The sequence below is a fragment of the Cervus canadensis genome, chromosome 3, assembly GCF_019320065.1.
Source record: "Cervus canadensis isolate Bull #8, Minnesota chromosome 3, ASM1932006v1, whole genome shotgun sequence".
Taxonomy (NCBI): Eukaryota; Metazoa; Chordata; class Mammalia; order Artiodactyla; family Cervidae; genus Cervus; species Cervus canadensis.
The window spans coordinates 23,269,684-23,290,641 of NC_057388.1; the positions used below are offsets into that span (position 1 = coordinate 23,269,684).

The window sequence follows — 20,958 nt, forward strand, 5'->3', positions numbered from 1 at the left end:
AAGATTAAGTGAGTTAATTGAGAGTAGGGAAGGGTCTGGTACTCAGTAAACAATCAGCATTAGTGCAGTTAGTATTACTACTGTGACTAAAGGATAACGACTCATTATACCACTGTACTAAAATAATAGCCCCGATTATGCTATAACCACTAGCCAATAACCTTCATACTAATTTTACTGGTAAGTGGGAGAACTTCTCCCTTATGTGACAATTTCCTTTGATTCCACTCTGACTTCTCAACGTGGCAGGCAGCAAAATGAGTCCTTCTTCTTCAGAGCGAGTCACAGGGCCTGGGGTAGAGTCCAGGTGGAAGGCGGAGTCTGTGCTTGGCTGGATGCTGAGAGCACAGGTTTTACTAGTGCACCAGTGATGCCTATGTAGCTACACTGGGCATTTTCATAACAGTGATCGTATTCCTAACTTTTCTTTCTCCTCTTTCATACCTTTAGATCTCTGTGAATTCCAGGTATTATTTTAAAAGAGACTTAGCATATTTCTACTGGTACTTAATATTCAGAACTTAGCTACTTTTTAAAGAAAACATCCTACTTTATCAATGAAGTTAATCACTTTTTCTCTGGTGATTTGAGGAAATCTTTTATTAATAAACATATTTATTTTGTGAAATATTAAATGTGTTTTAGTTCATTAGTGCCATGAATAATAGTTATCTTTGTAATGACCCTGAATCTCTTCGTAGTAAGAGACTAAATAGCTAACAAATTTAAGATTTTAAAAAATAAACTTTTTAGAATGGAGCAAATATGGTAGGCAATTCTGACAAACTTAAGGTCATGCTTTGATCCTCTCTATAGACCAGTTTGTCTTACAATAACAATAAATATTTTTTTGTCTTCAAAAGATTGCATCTCTAAACCTTTCATGATTTTAACAACTGTACACTATTGATCATTAGGATAAGTAGATAACAATAGGAAAAGCTTTGAAACACTAGAAAAATGGAAATATTGATTTTATGACAGTGGATAATTAGTGGTCTTCTCAATTCAAGGATAATACATTTTGTATCCTAAGAATACTAAGTTATCATATAATACATCTAGGTACAAAAAATGTTTCACAGTCCAGATGCCAATAAACTGGGTAAATCAGGTTATTTGCCTAAGTCTTTGTTGCCCGTGGAAAATGGAAAGGATCATATCACTGTTTCCTTGAGAAATCATGGAGAACACATCCTGTAACAACGGAGCTGACGTATCATTGTCAGCATGAGTCATTGTCATTAGTAGAGTTTCTATCGTCTTCCGCTGGCCTCACCTTAAAATGTAATAGCCTGTTATTAATTTAGGACAAATTCATATGCAAAATAAACCTTTTCTGACTTAAGTTAAATTCTCCTCAAAAGTGAGCCGTTTTATTATATTACCTATAGCAGAGTGTCAGTACAACTATTATGAGAAAATTAATTTGACAGTGGTGTGACACAGTTGATATTTTATAGCATTAATATATGAAAATAACTTTTCTGGGAATCCTTGTAGAAACACTCTAAATGGGGCTTGAGTTTCTCTGCTACCACGTTATGGCGGCTTTATTTTTGACAGGAAAAAAAAAATGGAGCTGACGTATCATCATTGTTGTCCAGTGCCATAAGTGTGTCAGTGTCCAAATGTGCCATCCCAGAAATTAGCTACACATCTTCAGTGAAAGAGGAGAATGCATTATGTGTGCAAATATATTACAGGTTACTTTGAAGGAACCCAGAATATTTTGTTGTGTCAGGGAAGTGCTTGAAGACTAATGGTACCTGTCGAAAGGACAAGGTGGTCCACTTGAAAAGCCTTCTGTTTGGGATAACCTGAGAATAATTAAAAAAATGATAAAAGTTTAAGAAAAAACCTTTCAAATCTGAAAAGGGTGGAGATGAGAAGGAATGAGAGAAAGAAAGGGGAGAAACAGATCTTTTTTTTTACCAAGTACCAGCTAATAAATGTAAAAAGAATGAGAGGATTAGAAAAATTACCATTTCATAATCCCAAATGTACTGATTCAGGTCAATATTATTAATCAAAACTAAAGCCATTGAATAAATAGTTATTGAGAACCACCAATCTGTTCTCTGCAGGTTGGCAGTTACCAGAGGGGAGGGGGATTTGGGGGTGGGGCATGAAATAGGTGAACATGATCAAGAGATACAAACTTTCAGTTGTAAAATAAGTTGGGGATGGAATGTATGAGAATACAATCAATAATATTGTATTTAACTTTGTATGGTTTCAGCAATTGGATTTCATCTGGTGATCATTTTGCAGTATGTCCAATGTCAAATCACTCAGAATTTTGCCCCAGATATTGCTTTTCAATGATAAAATTTGTAGATACTTTCACAATGAAGAGAACTGGAAAATACAGCCTTAACCAAATCACTGAACTTAGCTTCACCAACAGGGTGAACAGGTGGCTCAGTGGTAAAGAAAAGAGATCCCTGGGTCAGGAAGATCCCCGGGAGGTGGGCATGGCAGCCCATTCCAGTGTTCTTGCCTGGAGACTCTCCTGGAGAGAGGAGCCTATAGGGCTACAGTCCATGGGGTTGCAAAGTGTTGAACACAACTTAGTGACTAAGCATACACACACAACCTTCACAAAGAGTGGGACAAAGTGGCATCATTTTGCCTCCTGATGTGGTGTAGTAATTACCACTGTTGTAGCTAAAAAATGATCTACCTTAAATTTAATCATGAAGAAGCAATCAGACCAATCAAGAATATGAGAAATTCTATCAGACAACTGTCCTGGACTCTTCAGAAAGTAAATGTTGAAGGCAATAAAGGAGAGAAGGTGACTATTTTTAATTTAGGAAGACTAATGGATTATACAGAGTATATCACGCAAACTGCTGTGCTGAATGAACCATAGGCTGGAATCAAGATTGCTGGAAGAAATATCAACAACTTCAGATATGCAGATGATACCACTCTAATGGCAGAAAGTGAAGAGGAACTAAAGAGCCTCTTATGAGGGTAAAAGAGGAGAGTGAAATATCTGGCTTAAAACTCAGCATTCTAAAAAACTAAGATCATGACATCTGGTGCCATCACTTCATGGCAAATAGATGGGGGAAAAGTGGAAAGAGTGACAGATATTCTTTTCTTGGCCTCCAAAATCACCGCAGATGGTGACTGTAGCCATGAAATTAAAAGACGTTTGCTCCGTGGAAGAAAAGTTATGACCAAGTTAGACAGCATATTAAAAAGCAAGAGATCGCGTTGCCAAAAAAGATCTGTATAGTGAAAGCTATAGTTTTTCCAATAGTCATGTATGGATGTGAGAGTTGGATGATAAAGAAGGCTGAGTGTCAAAGAATTGATGCCTTCATATTGTGAGACTCTTGAGAGTCCCTTGGACTGCCCTGAATATTCATTGGAAGGAGATCAAACCAGTCAATGCTAAAGGAAATCAATCTTGAATATTCATTGGAAGGACTGATACTGAAGCTGAAGCTCCAATCCTTTGGCCATCTGATGTGAAGAACTGACTCATTGGAAAAGACCCTGATGCTGGGAAAGATTGAAGGCAGGAGGAAAAGGGGGCGGCAGATAATTGGATGGCATCACCAACTCAATGGCCATGAATCTGAGCAAACTCTGGGAGACAGTGAAGGACAGGGAAGCCTGGCATGCTGCAGTCCATGGGGTCACAGAGAGTCAGACACGACTTAGCAACTAAACAACAAACAACAATGGGTTATACCAAATGAAAATGGGTTATACCAATGCATCAGTGTTGATGCAGTTCTGGGTTTAAACAAGCAAAAAATCTATAAAAGAAATGTAGGGACAACAGGAACAATTTGAATATGAATAGCAGTGTGTTAGATAATATTGTTGAATTCAATTTTAATTTTCTTAGGTTTGATATTGGTATGGTGGTTAAGCAGGAGAATGTCCTTATTTGAGGGATGCGTGTGCTGAAGTATTTATGAATCAAAGCCCTGGAGTCATGTCTGCAACTTATTTTCAAATAATTCACCAAGAAACTTATTAACTAGCTAATAGGTAAATTGTGTATACAGATAAGAGAGTGAACATAAATGTGGCAAAATATTAAAAATTATGGACTTCTCTGTCCATGGGAATTATGGAGAAGTCCATAATTCCCATGGACAGAGAAGCCTGGTGGGCTACAGTCCATGAGGTCACAAGAGTTGAACATGACTGAAGTGACTCAGCATACACATGTACTATAAACAACAATGGGAGAATAAAACCCTTCACTCACTCTCTGCCTCCTTGGGTCCTGCAGTTTCCATGTCTTAAATCCAGTTTGGCCAAGATCTGGACAACCTCAAACTAAAGACCAGGTAGGCAGTGTTGAAGCAGGAGCCAATGCTGTTTCCCACACTGACCTTAAGTCTGGTGTCTTCTGCGCTTACTTTTGTTCCTCTGGCCTCTCCTCAGTGAAGTCTTTTAAAATGAAGGTCCCAATAAATTCAGTCATAATGAGGTATAAATTCTAATAATGTGATAAATTTCTCTCCTTTTAGTATTTGCTGACTAACAAAAATCTTAACCCAAGAATGAAGTCTTAAAGGTGGAATGTAGGAAATTAGCCTGTATAAATATGCCAATAATTTTGAAAGGACAGAAAGAGGCCTTTTCAATTCTCCCCAAATCATGCTATATAAGCAACTTTAGACATGAATAAATTAATTGTTGCTAACACTCACTTTCTCTTTTCCTTTCTAGGGAGCTGACAGAGGTCATTGATCTTTCTAGGTTTAAAAAATTAAAATACTTATGGCTACATCATAACAAGGTAGTATGATATTTGATCTTTACGTGCCTCTATGATTAAACTACAAACTTAATTTCATGTTTTTAATAGAACTGATCATTAAAAGTATTAATATTTTATACTCCTAATTTTAATGTAGTAAAAAACTATATGTATATACAAAGTGGTATAGTGCTAGTGGTAGAGAATCTGCCTGCCAACGCTGAAGACTTAAGAGACATGGGTTTGATCCCTGGGTTGGGAAGATCCCCTGGAGGAGGGCATGGCTACCACTCCAGTGCTCTTGGCTGGGGAATCCTCATGGGCAGAGGAGCCTGGCGGGCTACAGTCCACAGGGTCGCAAACAGCCAGAAACAATTGAGGCGACTTTGCACACATGCATATTGAATAGGTCGATTTGTGAGACATTGTCAGATGAGAGTTTTACTTTTTCCTCCCATGTTCTTTCAAAACTGTTCAGTGTGAGCTGCTGCTTCCCGGTTTCCTGGAAGAAAACCTGTGCAGTCTCATGACTTTTTATCTCTCTCTTTTTTGTAGTTCAGGAACTTTCAGTCCGTTTTAAGCCACAGTCATAGTCTCAGTTCAGAAATGAGAATGTGGAGATGAATATGTTAATTCATAAACGAGACTTCCCCCATCTCTCCTCTCTTATTCAGCTAGGGCTGACTGAGGATGGCCATCTGCCTTCTTCATTAGCAAGGGGATGTGGTTGCTTGTTTTCTTGCCTCGCACCTCTGCCCCAGCCTTCTCAAGTGAGTATGGAATGAAGAAGTGTGGAGGCAGTGGAAAGGCCAAGGAAAAGCAAAGTTCTTATTCAGTTTGCACCCACTGGTTTATTGTTTTCTCCCATTTCTCAGAGTTTATTGTTTTCTCCCATTCGGTTATTCCAAAGCCCCCTCTGCTAGGTTTCTCCAACTCTGATTCCTCTTTGCTGGCCACTCCAGATCTCCCCTAACCTTGTATCCCAGTCGTTCTTACATCTGAGCATCTCCTCGCCTTGGCAGACTGCCCTTTGGGGCAGGATCCTTTGTAAAGTGCCCTAGATCAACATTTCTCCAAAGGTCCTGCATGCATTCCCCAGAACTCACACACATTGTCCTGCCATGTGAGGGACTGATTACCTCCCAAGCTGATCTAGCTTCTTCAGGAAGTGCCAGGCACTGAGCCACCATGTCACCAGCTGCCAGGAATGCTCATGAAGGTCACTGAGTGTGGCCCTTGAAGCTGCTCTTAGAGGTCAGGGTTAGTTGGCAGAGACTTCCCACTGCCTCCTCTGGAGTGGGGCCTGACTGGACTTCCAAGCTCTCTTCAAAGAGCGGGAGTGAACTAAAATTCAAGCCAAAACAATCACTATAGTTAGCTAGTCAGTCTTTCTCAACTTTCTGAAGTTTGACTTTCCAACAGCTTGTATCTTGTTCATTATAAATTGATGATCCAGTCTTAGCATTCTAAATTTAAACTTTCAAACACCAGCTGATTAAAAAAAAATGATTTGAGTTTTCAGTAGTAGTCTGCTTGTCAAGCAATAGTCCAGATTCACAGCACCGAATCTTTAGGCAGTCATGTTTATGGAAGTATTTCAATATTACATTGCAATTTGTCTGTTTTTTTAACCAACTAAGTGGAAAATGGAAAAAAAGTTCTATTAGTATTAAGTGCCAGGATAAGTTGCATAAGCTTGAAATAATTTCTAGGAGAACAAGCACAAACACCTTCAAGGCCCAGGCAGCTAACAAGTGAAATGGAAAGTGCAAAAACTACTCAAGGGCATACAAGTTCAAAACTTTTAAACACTCTGCCAAAAATTATCCTGGGTCACAGTGTGTGACCTCCAATTAGAAAAAGATGGAACTCATCAAGCATGGCAAAAGTGACTAATCATTGTTTTTCATGTGTGTTCCTTGTGGTGTTCAGTGTTCAGCTTTGAAGGAAAGAACATGTACAAATGTTGGCAGTGTGTCTAAAGGGAGAGGTGTGATTAGGGATTTTTAATATTTTTTTGGCTCTCTTATAGTGGACACCATCCCACCTTCAGGCAGTCACTGAATTTTCATACAGTTGACGTACAGATGCATTATATACATAGGAAAGGATTACACACACTGTCAACTATTGTACTTTGGTTTTGAAGAGGGATTGGTGGAGAAAGGGTGCAACAAAAGGGCTAAATTCTCTTCTAGTGTTTGGTTGTTTATGTTTAACAAACTATATTCTTTCCCAAATAGCCATCACTTAACTTTGTTCTTTAAAAATAGATTTATTCAGATGGTTAGACGGCATCATCACCAAGTCAATGGGCATGAAATTGAGCAAACTTTGGGAGATATTGAAGGACAGGGAAGCCTGGAGTGCTGCAGTCCATGGGGTCACAAAGAGTAAGACATGACTTAGCAACTGAACAACAATTCCATATAATCCTGAAAAGATATCATATTCAAATAAATTTTAAGTGGTCATGAGATGAGTGAATAAGCCAATGTGAATTTTTGTGTTGATCAGTAGTTGACTGGTTGCTAAGTTGTATTCACACTCCATAAAAAATTAAAGTCTTATTCAGCATCTAAAACTCTAATGGGCATGTTAGCTATGATAGTACTTCATCAAAATTCCTATGGAAAAATGTGATTATTAGTTTTCTTTACAACCTAGATTACTCTGGGTGAACTACTATCAGGAAGTTACTATGCCAGTATAGAAATGATATGGAGAATCTTGGTGAAAAACATCAACATTGACAAATGAACATAAATATTTAGAATTGTAATGTTTTGCTAACAGTGGTTTGAATCTGTGACCAGCATTGTTCTTACATTATTGTAGAACATAAATAAATGTTCTTAGATTTATTTCCTACCCTCTGTTTAGGAACAACTAAGGCACAGAATAGTAAAATTAAATGAACACATCTTTTTTGTTTATTCATTTGTTCAATCAACAATTTCATGGAGGCAAATGTACTGATCATTTTATCGGTTGTCTATTCATTATCCATTATTTTCCTTTACCTCTATAGCAGAATCTGAGTTTGTGTTTTAGTACACACTTGTTGTTACTCAGGTAGGTGGTCCCATCCCCACTTCCAAAGGGTGGAGCCTAAACTGTTTAAACCAGTCAGGATAACCCCATCCTCCTTGTGAGTGGCTAGTCAATGAATGGGCTCAGAATCCAATTGTTGCAATAGAGACATTGGAGGTAGCTCCTGGGAGACTTCTGTGAAAGGTTTCCTTATTACTCAAAGAGCACTGGAAGAGAGGTCTGCTGTTTCCTCTGGACATTTTCTGGCCTGGCTTATAAGCCAGAAACCATCCTTCCAACTGGTGGGTGTATCCAACCAGAGCTGTATCCAGCTCTGAGAAAAGCAGAGCTCAGAGAATCATTGAGATTTGAGGCTCTTACAACCTCTGGACTGCTAGATATGTGAGATAATAAGTATTTTAATTTATGGGCCAGTTTGAGTTGAGCTTGACTTCCCTGGTGGCTCAGATGGTAAAGCATCTGCCTACAATGCGGGAGACCCGGTTTCAAACCCTGGGTTGGGAAGATCTCCTGGAGAAGGAAATGGCAACCCACTCCAGTACTCTTGCTTGGAAAATAGCATGGACGGAGGAGCCTGGTAGGCTACAGTCCATGAGGTCGCAAGGAGTCGAACACGACTAAGCGATTTCACTTTCTTGAGTTGAGCTTAGAGATTACTTATAGTCAAAAGCATCCTATCTAATATGGTTTATTCTGTACTTGTTTTAGGCTACTGATAGAATATAACAATGAATATGATGGTACCTGCTCTAGAGATAGAATTAGGGAGTGGCTATACTCCTGGTTATGGCATCACCGACTCGATGGGCATGAGTTTGAGTAAACTCCGGGAGTTGGTGATGGACAGGGAGGCTTGGCGTGCTGTGATTCATGGGGTAGCAAAGAGTCGGACACGACTGAGTGACTGAACTGAACTGAACTGAAGTGATATTCCTGGTGAGGGCATTGTGGTTGCAAACTACCTGGAATGGAATGAGAGAAAGCAGTGGTTTGGGGAGACAATGAATGAGTGTGGTTTGGTGTGTTTGGAGCCGAACATGCTCAAAGGGTGCACACTTCTCCCCATTATTATGCAATGGGTGATAAAACTGGAGCTTCTAGTCTGACCCTGAACCAACAAATTAAATAGGTACAAGTTGTTTCTAAGGATTTGCAATGCCCCAACTCTCCTAGGTTTGTTCAAGCTATCCTGCTTCCTCCATTATGCTCTCCAAGGGCTAGCTTTCTCCTTGTATTGTGTGGATATTCAAGAGTTCTGTAGCAACTCTCTTTCTGAGTCATCTTTCTCTCATCTCCACTGATGTAATTAGTGAGAGGCAACTGCTCTTAGGTGTATATAAACTGAAGCCTTCAAAACACTCTCTTGTCTCATCTTCCAGTGAGCCTGACTGAGGGAATTTTAGGTCACAGTTCATCTTTTCTAGCTTTCCTAAGAATCTGGGTCTGCTCGGATTAGTGGTCTAAGTGATTTGCATGTTATACTACAGTTTCAGATGGTCTGTATACATTTGATCTATTTGTGTTTTGGCTCATTTCCTCAAAAGCTTTTTTTTAAACAGATGTTTAATAATGAGTGTATAATAGTGCCATAATGCGAGTGTCTTTCTATTTCTGGAAGATCTAGCAGTACTTGGGTATATTCTATTTATCACAGATTACAGTAAGCATTTGATGAGAAACCTGTGTATAATGCCTCACCAAGGAACTAGCCAAAACACAATCTGAGTTTCCACCACATAGCAAAAACTGAATAGTTGACAACTCTTACAAAGTAAATTTAAATGAAAATGCATCTTCTGACAAAGTCATACTTCACCATCTAAAAAGTAATGAAAATATTTACAACAACATTTTCCACACTAAAATAAGCAAAATCACTTCAAGAAAGAGTGAGCTCATTCTTCTGTGCCATAAAGATATGTTGTTTTTCCCTATCTGCCAGACAGGCAGCACATATTGCAAATTTGGTAAAGGGCACACATGTGTATATTTTAGGAAGGTATATTGATGTGCAAAACTAGCAAGTCACAATTTGAAAAGTCAAATAATTATTTGTAATGTACAGTTTTAAATATTTGTAAAGAACTCTTTGAGCGGCAATACTTTTTTTTCAGGTAGTTTTCACAACATGCTTTGCCTCATGAAAGTTTAGTTGGTTCCTTTAATCAGGTTTAGTATAAATGAATAAATTCATTTCATTTATACATGCCATACTTTGTTCCAAAAAACTATTTAGAGCATCACAAACCCTGTGGTAGAGCATATGAGAAATTAATGAATAAAATGAACTAGCATACATTCCTTTGGGCTTTTATGTGTTTCTGTTATCTCAGTGTAATATTAATTATCTCTCTTATGTCAACTCTGTTGAAAGAATTATATTTTACCTAATATTTAAAACTTCCTCAAAAAAGTAACCTAAATAAGATTTCACTGCGTGGTTGTGAAATTCATATACAGTATGTATCTAGTTGCTTCCCAGGTGGCTCAGCGGTAAAGAATCCGCCTGCCAGTGCAGAAGATGGGTTCTATACCTAGGCTGGGAAGATCCCCTGGAGAAGGAAATGGCAACCCACTCCAGTATTCTTGCCTGGAGAATCCCATGGACAGAGGAGCCTGGTAGGCCATAATCCATGGGATCACAAAAGAGTCAGACACGACTAGCAACTAAACAACAACATATCTAGTTACGATCCAAAAAATGTAACCTGTTTGGGGGGGGGGGGCGTGGAAATGTATATAAAAATATCAAGAACATGGAATAAAGAGGGAAAAACATGAAAATGAAGATCTATTTGCATTGTACAAAAACAGTTATTTCTCAATGTTTTTAAAGTGTAAATTCTATTTCCAAGTATCATATACATTTTAAACTGATCCAAATGAATGCATCATGTTCACTTATTGGACAGGAACACCATATATATGAACTTATAAATCCTAAAAGTATACTGAAATTTTTCCTTTTTTTTCCTCCTATATAATTCAGTGTATATTATTAAAATTGTTCCCAACTAATACTTAAGAATTTCATGTAAATTTAGGGACTATTGTAATTATAATATCAAACATGCAATAATATACCCCTTTAAATAACACATAATTATAGACTTTTTCAGAATTGTATCATGTCATTTAATCTCTGGTCTAGGGGTCTTTAAAGCCCCAAGGTTTTTCAACTCTGATACTACTGACCTTCTGAACTGGATCATTCTTGGTTGTGGGGGTGGTATTGTGCATTTGGGGATATTTAGCAGCATCCCTGGCCTCTACACACTATATATCAGATTTCTTCCCAGAAGCAACAACTAAAAATGTTTCTAGGCACTGTCAAATGCTCCCTGGGGTACAAAATTGCTCCTCACTGAGAATCCCTCAAAGACAGTAAACAGAGTGATCTGTGGAAGTCTAAGTCAAAACATGTTACTCTTCTACTCAAAATCTCTAATAGTTACCTATTATTTTCAGCTGAGTTCTTTAAGTAGCCTAAAGGCTCTGCACATGTAGGCTGCCAGCTTACCTCTCTGACCTTAATACCCCTTCACTCCCTAACTCGCTGACCCAACAACACCCTATTATCTCTGGACTTATATACACTGGCTAGTCTTCAATTGCTTCTGCATAGATATTCTCATGGCCCACTCCCTTTTCCTCATCAAGAATTTGTTCAGATATTACCTGCTCTGTGAGGTCTTCCTGACCAGCCCATTTGAAATACAACATTATCTCCCTGTTGGCACCCCTAATTTCCATGCTTTATTTTTTTCCCATAGCATTTATCAACTGATTCCTTAATACACAATTTATTTATTGTAAGTATTATTTGTTTTCTCTTTCCCTGCTAGGAAAAGAGACAGGGGTTTTGTCTGTTTTTTTCATAGCTATACCACTGAATTTAACACAGGGCTGGTACACAGTAGCTGCTCCACGAGTATTTGTTGAATGGAAAAATGTGTACATAAAAATTCTAATATTTTCTCATAAATATAATATTTCCATTTTGTCAGTGAATCACGAAAGTCATGTAATGGATCATAAATTATAAGTTTGGGGAGGGTAATGATAATATTTTACTTAATATGATACTTTTTTGTTCCTTCAAAAATAGTTTTTAAGCTTTGTTTCTTCAGCTTCTGGTTTTGTTTTTTTTTTTAAGCATCATAGCTAGGTCTGCCAAGTTGAACTTTTACTTTGCAAAGGTGCTAGTTAAAGGAAACAGCAGTGCACTTAACAGAAGCATGCTTTAGCTGAGTTAAGCAGGAAAGTAATATATTGAAATGATACTGGGTGAATATTAGGTAGTTTAGGAATCAAGTGTAGAAAATTCTTGGGATCAAAGAAGCCACGGCCAAAGCCATATCACAGAAGCGGCTTCCGCGTGCACTGTTGACTCGCCAAGCAGCCAGAGAAGACCCCACCTGTGCTGCTCTTTTCCTGTCCCCATTCCTGCTGCCACCATTTCCACTGCTGTCTCCTTCTCTGCCACCACCAGACTTAACACAAAACTGTCTCTGCCTCTTTGCATTACTTGTTCCTGATTTTTTAATTTTTCTTAGAGTATAGTTGCTTTACAGTGTTGCGTTAGTTTCCACTGTACAGCAAAGTGAGTCAGCTCTACAGATGCACAGACCCCCTCTCTTTTGGCTTTCCTCCCCATTGAGGTCACCCCCCGGGCACTGAGTGGAGTCCCCGTGTTACGCAGTGGGCTCTCATCAGCTACCTATGTTATACACAGTAGTGTGTATGTTAGTCCCAATCTCCCGACTCACCCCACCCGCTTCTCTCCCCCTCCCCGCTTGGTGTACATACATGTGTCCTCTACATCTGTGCCTCAATTTCTCTTTGCAAATAAGATCATCTGTACCAGTTTTTTTTTAGATTCCACATATAGGCACTAACAGGTGAAATTTGTTTTCTTCTTCCTGACTGACTTTACTCTGTCTCTAGGTCCATTCACATCTCTACAGATGACCCTGTTTCTTTCTTTTTATGGCTGAGTAATATTCCATTGTACCACGTCTTGATGCACCCCTCTGTTGATGGACATTTAGGTTGCTCCGTGACTAGTGCTGCAGTGAACGCTGGGGTGCATGTGACTTCTGGAATTATGATTTCCTCTGGGTGGCATTACTAGTTCTTGATTTGAAGTTCAGAGGGGATGTGTCAGATTGCATCCTAGCCTAGTCATGTGTCCACACATTACCTGTCAGGAAATCTAGAAAACCAAGTATTTTGCCTAATGAGGAGTAAGTCCTAATACCTACCAAGGCTCATTAGATAAAGAATTCCTTGAATTGTGGGGAGGATGATTCAGTGCTGGGAAGCTAAAAAATAATGACTAGTGTGTCCTATATTTAATAAGATAATGTTTAGAAAGATGAAAATCCAAAGAATAATACCAATAGCTACATAATAATTCTTGGCAGAGTCTGGAACTCTGGATATTGAACAGGGAGCTCAGGTATAGTTATAATCCTGTCACTAATAAGCTGATAATATTTAGCAAATATTTGTCTAGAGCTCTGATTCCTCTTATGTAATATGCATGCATGCTAAGTTGGCTCAGTCGTCTCTGACTCTTTGCGACCCTATGGACTGTAAGCTTACCGGGGTCCTTGAGATTACCAGGGTCCCAGGCAAGAATACTGGAGTAGGTTGCCATGCCCTCTTCCAGGGGATCTTCCCAACTCAGGGACTGAACCCACATCTCTTACATCTCCTGCATTGGCAGGTGAATTCTTTACCACTAGCACCACCTGGGAAGCCCCCTTATATAATATATGGGATATTTATTCCTCATAACTAAGGGGTGTCATGATGAAGAAATTTGATGGCATATGTGAAGTACTGAACAAAGCACATACAGTAAGCACAGAATGAATATTAGGGACCTACTCTTTAAAAAAAAAAAACACGTTTTTAACAGAGCTATATGTATCCCTATTATAATAGTTTAAAGAATTAGCTAATTCTATACATTAGCAACATTTCTCCACACTCTGCCTTCATTTGTTAGCCCCCAGATGCAACAACTTTCAGTTTTTTAACTAATCTTTCGTTGTTTAGCTGCATATCTCAAAGTCACATGCTGGTATTTCTGCCACTTGATTTCTCCGCTTTAGACAATAGCTGTTGAGTTTCCACACAAAAAAATGAGGATTTAATGCTTTGTCCTTCCTGCTCCACTCCCATACTTTCAATACACAGGCATACTTTCCATTTCCCATTCTCCTAATGTGGCAGTATTGTGATTTGGGTTAAATCAACATTCACTGTTATTATGACAACCCATACTCTTCAGAGCTAAGCCATGTGTTAAACTCTAGCTATTTTCCCTTTATTGGATTTCCTCTACATCCCTGGATTTTATTTTCCTTTGATTCGTTAAGTAGTTTTTTGTTCTGGGTTGAATTGTTTCCCTGCCCCAAAATTTATATGTTGAAGTTCTAGACCCCCACTGTCTCAGAATGGGACTTTTTTTGGATATAGGACCTTTATGAAAGTGAAAGTCACACAGTCATGTCCGATTCTGTAATCCCATGGACTGTAGCCCACCAGGCTCCTCTGTCCATGGAATTCTCCAGGCAAGAGTACTGGAGTGGATTGTCATTTCTTTCTCCAGGGGATCTTCCTGACCCAGGGATCGAACCCTGGTCTCCTACGTTGCAGGCAGATTCTTAATGAATTGAGCTACTAGGGAAGCTACTAGGACCTTTATAGAGGTAATGAAGTGAAGACGGGGACATTAGGGTGGGCCCTAATCCAGTGTGACTGGTGTCATCATGGAAGAGGAGATTAGGATACACAGGGAGAGAAAAGAGAGCGCAAGAGTGAGAGTTAAAATAAGAGGGAGAAGGAAGAGGGTGAGGGGGAAGAGAGGGAGAAAGAGATGAGGAGGAGGAGAGAGAGAAAGAGAGAGAGAGAATAGACATGTGTGCATACAGATAGAAAGTCACGTGAAGGCATCAGAAGGTGGCCATGTACAAGTCAAGGAGAGAGGCCTCAAAATGTAACCAGTCTTGCCAGCACCTTGATCTTGGACTTTTAGCCTCCAGAGCTATGAGGAAATAAATTTCTATTAAGACACCCAGTCTGTGATATTTGTTTTGCAACCCAAACAAATGAATATACTTTTTACTAGTTACTATTACCTATTCCACCCAAACTCTCTCCCAGCTTACCGAATCTATTCAATGAATCATTCAGTAGCTTTTATTTCTCAAAGAAGTATGCCAGAACCTTCTGACGTGCTCCACTCTGGACTTCCTGCCCTGCATACCTCGGTGCACAATTTTAATCATCCTTCATAGCCATTCCAGGGCCTCCCTTTGCCATCCTTAGTTCTGATTCCTGATCCTTGAATATGATGTGTGTGTGCACATGTGAGCACATGTGTTCTGTCTGGAGGACAGTGTTCTGACATTTTACAGTGATGTGCTTTGGTGCACGTCTGTTTTCAACCATTGTGGTGAGCTTGGGGAAATTACAGTCGAGAAACTCATATCTTTCCATTTGGGGAATTTTTCTTGGAGTGTATTGTTGATTTCTTTCTCTTTTATGTTCACCATTCTCTTTCTGGAACTCCTACACAAATGTTGAACTACTGAACTGGCTCTCTAATTTTCTTTTATTTTCTCTATTTTCTATTTTTTTGGTCAGGTTGCTCTACTTTCTGAGAATTTCGTCAACATTCTCTTCCAACTCTATTATTACATTTTAGACTACATTCATGATTTTAATTTTCAAGGGCTCTTTTACCCCCTCTAAACGTTATTATTCTATTATCTTTATATATAACATTAAACTATAAAGACCTGGCTGCCCACATTCTGAGAGCCAAGCTGGGTAAAGAGGGCTGGGAACCCTCAACATATACTGTGCCTACATTCCCTTAATCTTTCAGTTTTCAGTGGGAACCTCTGTCTTTACATCTGTCTAGTGGCTACTTGGCCAGGAACTCTTGCCTTTTATTCCACCCAGGGAATGAATCTCTAGTCTTTTGAGGTGGTAGGGGAGAGGTCCAGTTGCCATGTGGTTATACTGGGAACATTACTGAGAAATAGAATTTCTCTGCTCAGTTAATCCTCTCCTCTTTATCCTCAGGTCCAGTCTTTGATCCTTTTTAGAATTTTGTGGTATAAATATAAGGTTGTTTTCTGGTTTAGAATTTGACTTTCTTATATCTATTAATTCTATTACCCCTAGATCATATACTTTCCAAAACCATATTGCTATGGTCTAATTTTCTGTTCTCCCTCTCTTTATGAATATACATTTTTTGAAACAATTATTTTATTGTCATTTTAGATAAATATTTGGCTGGAAAAAATTAAATTTGTGTTTATAATGTAAACTTTTAACCAGAAGTCATTTTCCTCACCAGCAATCGTGTGCGTAATTCTTAAGTTTCCTTCCAAGTCTGTGATCTTGTTTTACAACAATAGAAATTTTTTGAAGACACTCCATATTGATGGCATTATTCAGATTTAGTGAACATAGTCTCTAAAACTGATTTTACAAGCTGTATTCTAGGGAGCTATTATGGAACATAATTCGAGAGACACTCAGAAATCTTCTCAGAGCACAATACCTATTCAGACTGACCTAAAAGTCAGCAATTAGAGAGTCATCGATCACAATCCTCTAATTTAAAACAAATAGCAGGGCTTCCCTGATGACTCAGCAGTAAAGAATCTGCCTGCAATGCAGGAGACATGGGTTTGATCCCTAGGTCAGGAAGATCCCCTGGAGAAGGAAATGGCAACCCACTCCAGTATTCTTGCCTGGAGAATCCCATGGACAGAGGAGCCTGGTGGGCTACAGTCCATGGGGTTGCAAAAGATTCGGACACGGCTTTGTGACTAACAGGAGCAGCAGCAACTACTGGCAGACAGTGTTCTAAGTGAAATAGTGAACAAAATAATTTAAAAGGAACACCTTTGGGGTGGCTATCTTAAGCCTTATCAACAGTATAGCAGTTTACCTCTACCAAGCTGCAGAAATGGGACTCTAGAGCATGTTGAAATGGCTTGAAGTGAGGTGTTCAGGAGTAAGAGGATGCCAGGAAAAAGAAATGCTGAAAAGCAACGTGGAGGAAACCAAGAGCAAGTGCATTTACTTGCATATTACTTTGCTTCACACCAATGTTGGGTGATTCTTTTTAGTATGGACTGGACTGTGAAGAAAGCTGAGCCCTGAAACTCTTCACATGAGGTGGCCAAAGTATTGAAGTTTCAGCCTCAGCATCAGTCCTTCCAATGAACACCTAGGACTTATCTCCTTCAGGATGGACTGGTTGGATCTCCTTGCAGGCCAAGGGACTCTCAAGAGTCTTCTCCAACACCACAGTTCAAAAGCATCAATTTTTCGGGGCTCAGCTTTCTTCACAGTCCAACTCTCACATCCATACATGACCACTGGAAAAACCATAGCCTTGACTAGACGGACCTTTGTTGGCAAAGTGATGTCTCTGCTTTTTAATATGCTATCTGGATTGGTCATCACTTTCCTTCCAAGGAGTAAGCATCTTTTAATTTCATGGCTGCAATCACGATCTGCAGTGATTTTGGAGTCCAAGAAAATAAAGTCAGCCACTGTTTCCACTGTTTCCCCATCTATTTGACATTAAGTGATGGAACCAGATGCCATGATCTTCATTTTCTGAATGTTGAGCTTTAAGCCAACTTTTTCGCTCTCCTCTTTCACTTTCATCAAGAGGCTTTTTAGTTCCTCTTCACTTTCTGCCATAAAGGTGGTGTCATCTGCATATCTGAGGTTATTGATATTTCTCCCGGCAATCTTGATTCCAGCTTGTGTTTCTTCTAGCCCAGCGTTTCTCATGATGTGCTCTGCATATAAGTTAAATAAGCAGGGTGACAATATACAGCCTTGATGTACTCCTTTTCCTATTTGGAACCAGTCTGTTGGTCCATGTCCAGTTCTAACTTGCTTCCTGACCTGCATATAGGTTTCTCAAGAGGTGGGTCAGGTGGTCTGGTATTCCCATCTCCTTCAGAATTTTCCACAGTTTATTGTGATCCACACAGGCAAAGGCTTTGGCATAGTCAATAAAGCAGAAATAGATGTTTCTCTGGAACTCTCTTGCTTTTTCAATGATCCAGCGGATATTGGCAATTTGATCTCTGGTTCCTCTGCCTTTTCTAAAACCAACTTGAACATCTGGAAGTTTGTGGTTCACGTATTGCTGAAGCCTGGCTTGGAGAATTTTGAGTATTACTTTACTAGCATGGGAGATGAGTGCAATAGTGCGGTAGTTTGAGCATTCTTTGGGATTGGAATGAAAACTGACCTTTTCCAGTCCTGTGGCCACTGCTGCGTTTTCCAAATTTGCTGGCATATTTAGTGTAGCATTTTCACAGCATCATCTTTCAGGATTTGAAATACCTCAACTGAAATTCCATCACCTCTACTAGCTATGTTCATAGTTATGCTTTCTAAGGCCCACCTGACTTCACATTCCAGGATGTCTGGCTCTAGGTGAGTTATCACACCATCATGATTATCTGGGTCGTGAAGATCTTTTTTGTACAGTTCTTCTGTGTATTCTTGCCACCTCTTCTGCTTCTGTTAGATCCATACCATTTCTGTCCTTTATCGAGCCCATCTTTGCAGGAAATGTTCCCTTGGTATCTCTAATTTTCTTGAAGAGATCTCTAGTCTTTCCCATTCTATTGTTTTCCTCTATTTCCTTGCATTGATCACTGAGGAAAGCTTTCTTATCTCTCCTGGCTATTCTTTGGAACTCTGCATTCAAATGGAAATATCTTTCCTTTTCTCCTTTGCTTTTCACTTCTCTTCTTTTCACAGCTATTTGTAAGGCCTCCTCAGACAACCATTTTGCCTTTTTGCATTTCTTTTCCTTGGGGATGGTCTTGATCCCTGTCTCCTATACAATGTCACGAACCTCCATCCATAGTTCAATCAGGCATTCTGTCTATCAGATCTAGTCCCTTAAATCTATTTCTCACTTCCACTGCATAGTCGTAAGGGATTTGATTTAGGTCATACCTGAATGGTCTAGTGGTTTTCCCCACTTTCTTCAACTGAAGTCTGAATTTGGCAATAAGGAGTTCATGATCTGAGCCACAGTCAGCTCCCAGTCTTGTTTTTGCTGACTGTATAGAGCTTCTCCATCTTTGGCTGCAAAGAATATAATCAATCTGATTTCGGTGTTGACCATCTGGTGATGTCCATGTGTAGAGTCTTCTCTTGTGTTGTTGGAAGAGTCAGTTGTAAGAGTCAGATGACATTGGTGAAAACATCTAGCTTAGTGCCTGGGTCATAATAAACGTTTAAAAGATATGACTTTTCCCTTGAGTCTAAATCAGTAGTTCCCAATCAGGAATGACTTTGCAACCCCTCTCCCATCTCACACATAGAAGGGGAATATGTGGCAATGTCTGGAGACATTTTTTATTTTCACAACTGGGGTGTGTATGCATACTGACTACTGTATGCTAGCAGATAGATGTTAGGGATGCTGCCAACCATACTACAATCCACAGAGCAATTCCACCAATCCCAACAAAGATTTATCTGGCCTCAAATGTCAATAGTTGTAAAGGTTGAGAAGTCCTGCCCTAAAAGTATGCCTCTTTAATTTTAAACTCATGCTGGCATAAAAATTTCCCCACTAGTCCATCAGTGGTTACCCATAAGAGCTTTATCTTAAATGTAAGTCCTCTCCACTCTATCAAAAGTAATAATGGTTAGGGAGTAAATAATAGCAGCTATTGTTTATTGACCACTTGCTATGTGCCAAACCCTGAGCTAAGATATGTTGGTCTTGTTTAGTCACTAAGTCTCACCTGACTCTTCACCACTCCATGGACTGCAGTATGCCAGGCTTCCCTGTCCTTCACTATCTCCTGGAGTTTGCTCAAACTTATGTCCACTTAATCATGATGAGTGATGCCATCTAACCATCTCAGGCTCTGTCTCTCCCTTCTCCTCTTGCCCTTAATCTTTCCCAGCATCAGAGTCTTTTCCAATGAGTTGGCTCTTCACATCAGATGGCCAAAGTATTGGAGCTTCAGCATCAGTCCTTCCAATGAATATTCAGGGCTGATTTCCTTTAGGATGGACTGGTTGGATCTCTTTGCTGTCCAAGAGGCTCTCAAGAGTCTTCTCCAGTGCTCAGCCTTCTTCATGGTCCATCTGTCACATCTGTACATGACTACTGGAAAAACTATGACCATGTGGGCTTTTGTCGGCAAAGTGATGTCTCTGCTTTTGAATATGCTGTCTAGGTTTATCATATCTTTTCTTCCAAGAAGTAAGCGTCTTTTAATTTCATGGCTGCAGTCACTATCCACAGTAATTTTGGAACCCCAAAACTGTCACTGTTTCCACTTTTTCCCCATTTATTTGCCATGATGGGACTGGATCCCATGATCATAGTTTTTTGAATGATGAGTTTTAAGCCAGCTTTTTCACTCCCTTTTTTCACTCTCATCAAGAGGCTCTTTAGTTCCTCTTTGCTTTCTGCCATTAAAGTGGTATCATCTGCATATCTGAGGTTTTGATATAATTTGTGAAATGTCACATGCTAATATAAATTTTATGGCAATCCTTAAAATTAGTAGTGTAGATTTTTCTAAGTGGAAAATTGTAATAATGTTTTACTTTAACAATAGTTTGAGTGTCAAAATAATCAGCAAGTCTTTCAATTCCCATTCCTGGATCTTAACTTCAGCAACTTGGTACACTGCAATGTCTATAAGGTCCTGTGAATTTTACCTTGGAACTATCTCTCAATTTCCTCTACTTTGATCTTCTTCCACTGTCATTACTGTACTCTGGGATCCATATATTCTTTTGAATTAGCATAACACCATTTTTGTTAATCTATTTCCATTACTGTCTCTTCTAAACAGTACTCTTTCCTGCCATTGTCTTTCCAAAATAAAACTGGTCAATAAAACTTCTCTGTACAAAATCTTTTAATAGTTCCCCAAGGTTCTCATGATCTGGCTTTATCTCTTTTCACTCCATTTCCCCCAAATCATTTCATCCCAACGAGTGGTGCAATCTTAAAATTCCAATAATCATGGTCCAAAGATGTTACCGCTCTTGAGAAAATTATTATTCTATAATCAAAATGAAATGGTTTGAGTTTATTAGTATTCTTGTGTTAATGCATAATT

The 20,958-nt window shown here is 39.2% G+C and overlaps 1 protein-coding gene across 1 annotated transcript in view; it reads left to right on the forward strand.

Annotated features, from left to right (window-relative positions):
- Window positions 1-20,958, forward strand: part of LRRC72 (leucine rich repeat containing 72) — a 145,726-nt gene that overhangs the window by 102,340 nt on the left and 22,428 nt on the right. The window contains exon 7 of the mRNA XM_043462769.1: window positions 4,708-4,777. Coding sequence (XP_043318704.1) covers window positions 4,708-4,777 — 70 coding nt within the window. The remainder of the gene's footprint in view (window positions 1-4,707; window positions 4,778-20,958) is intronic.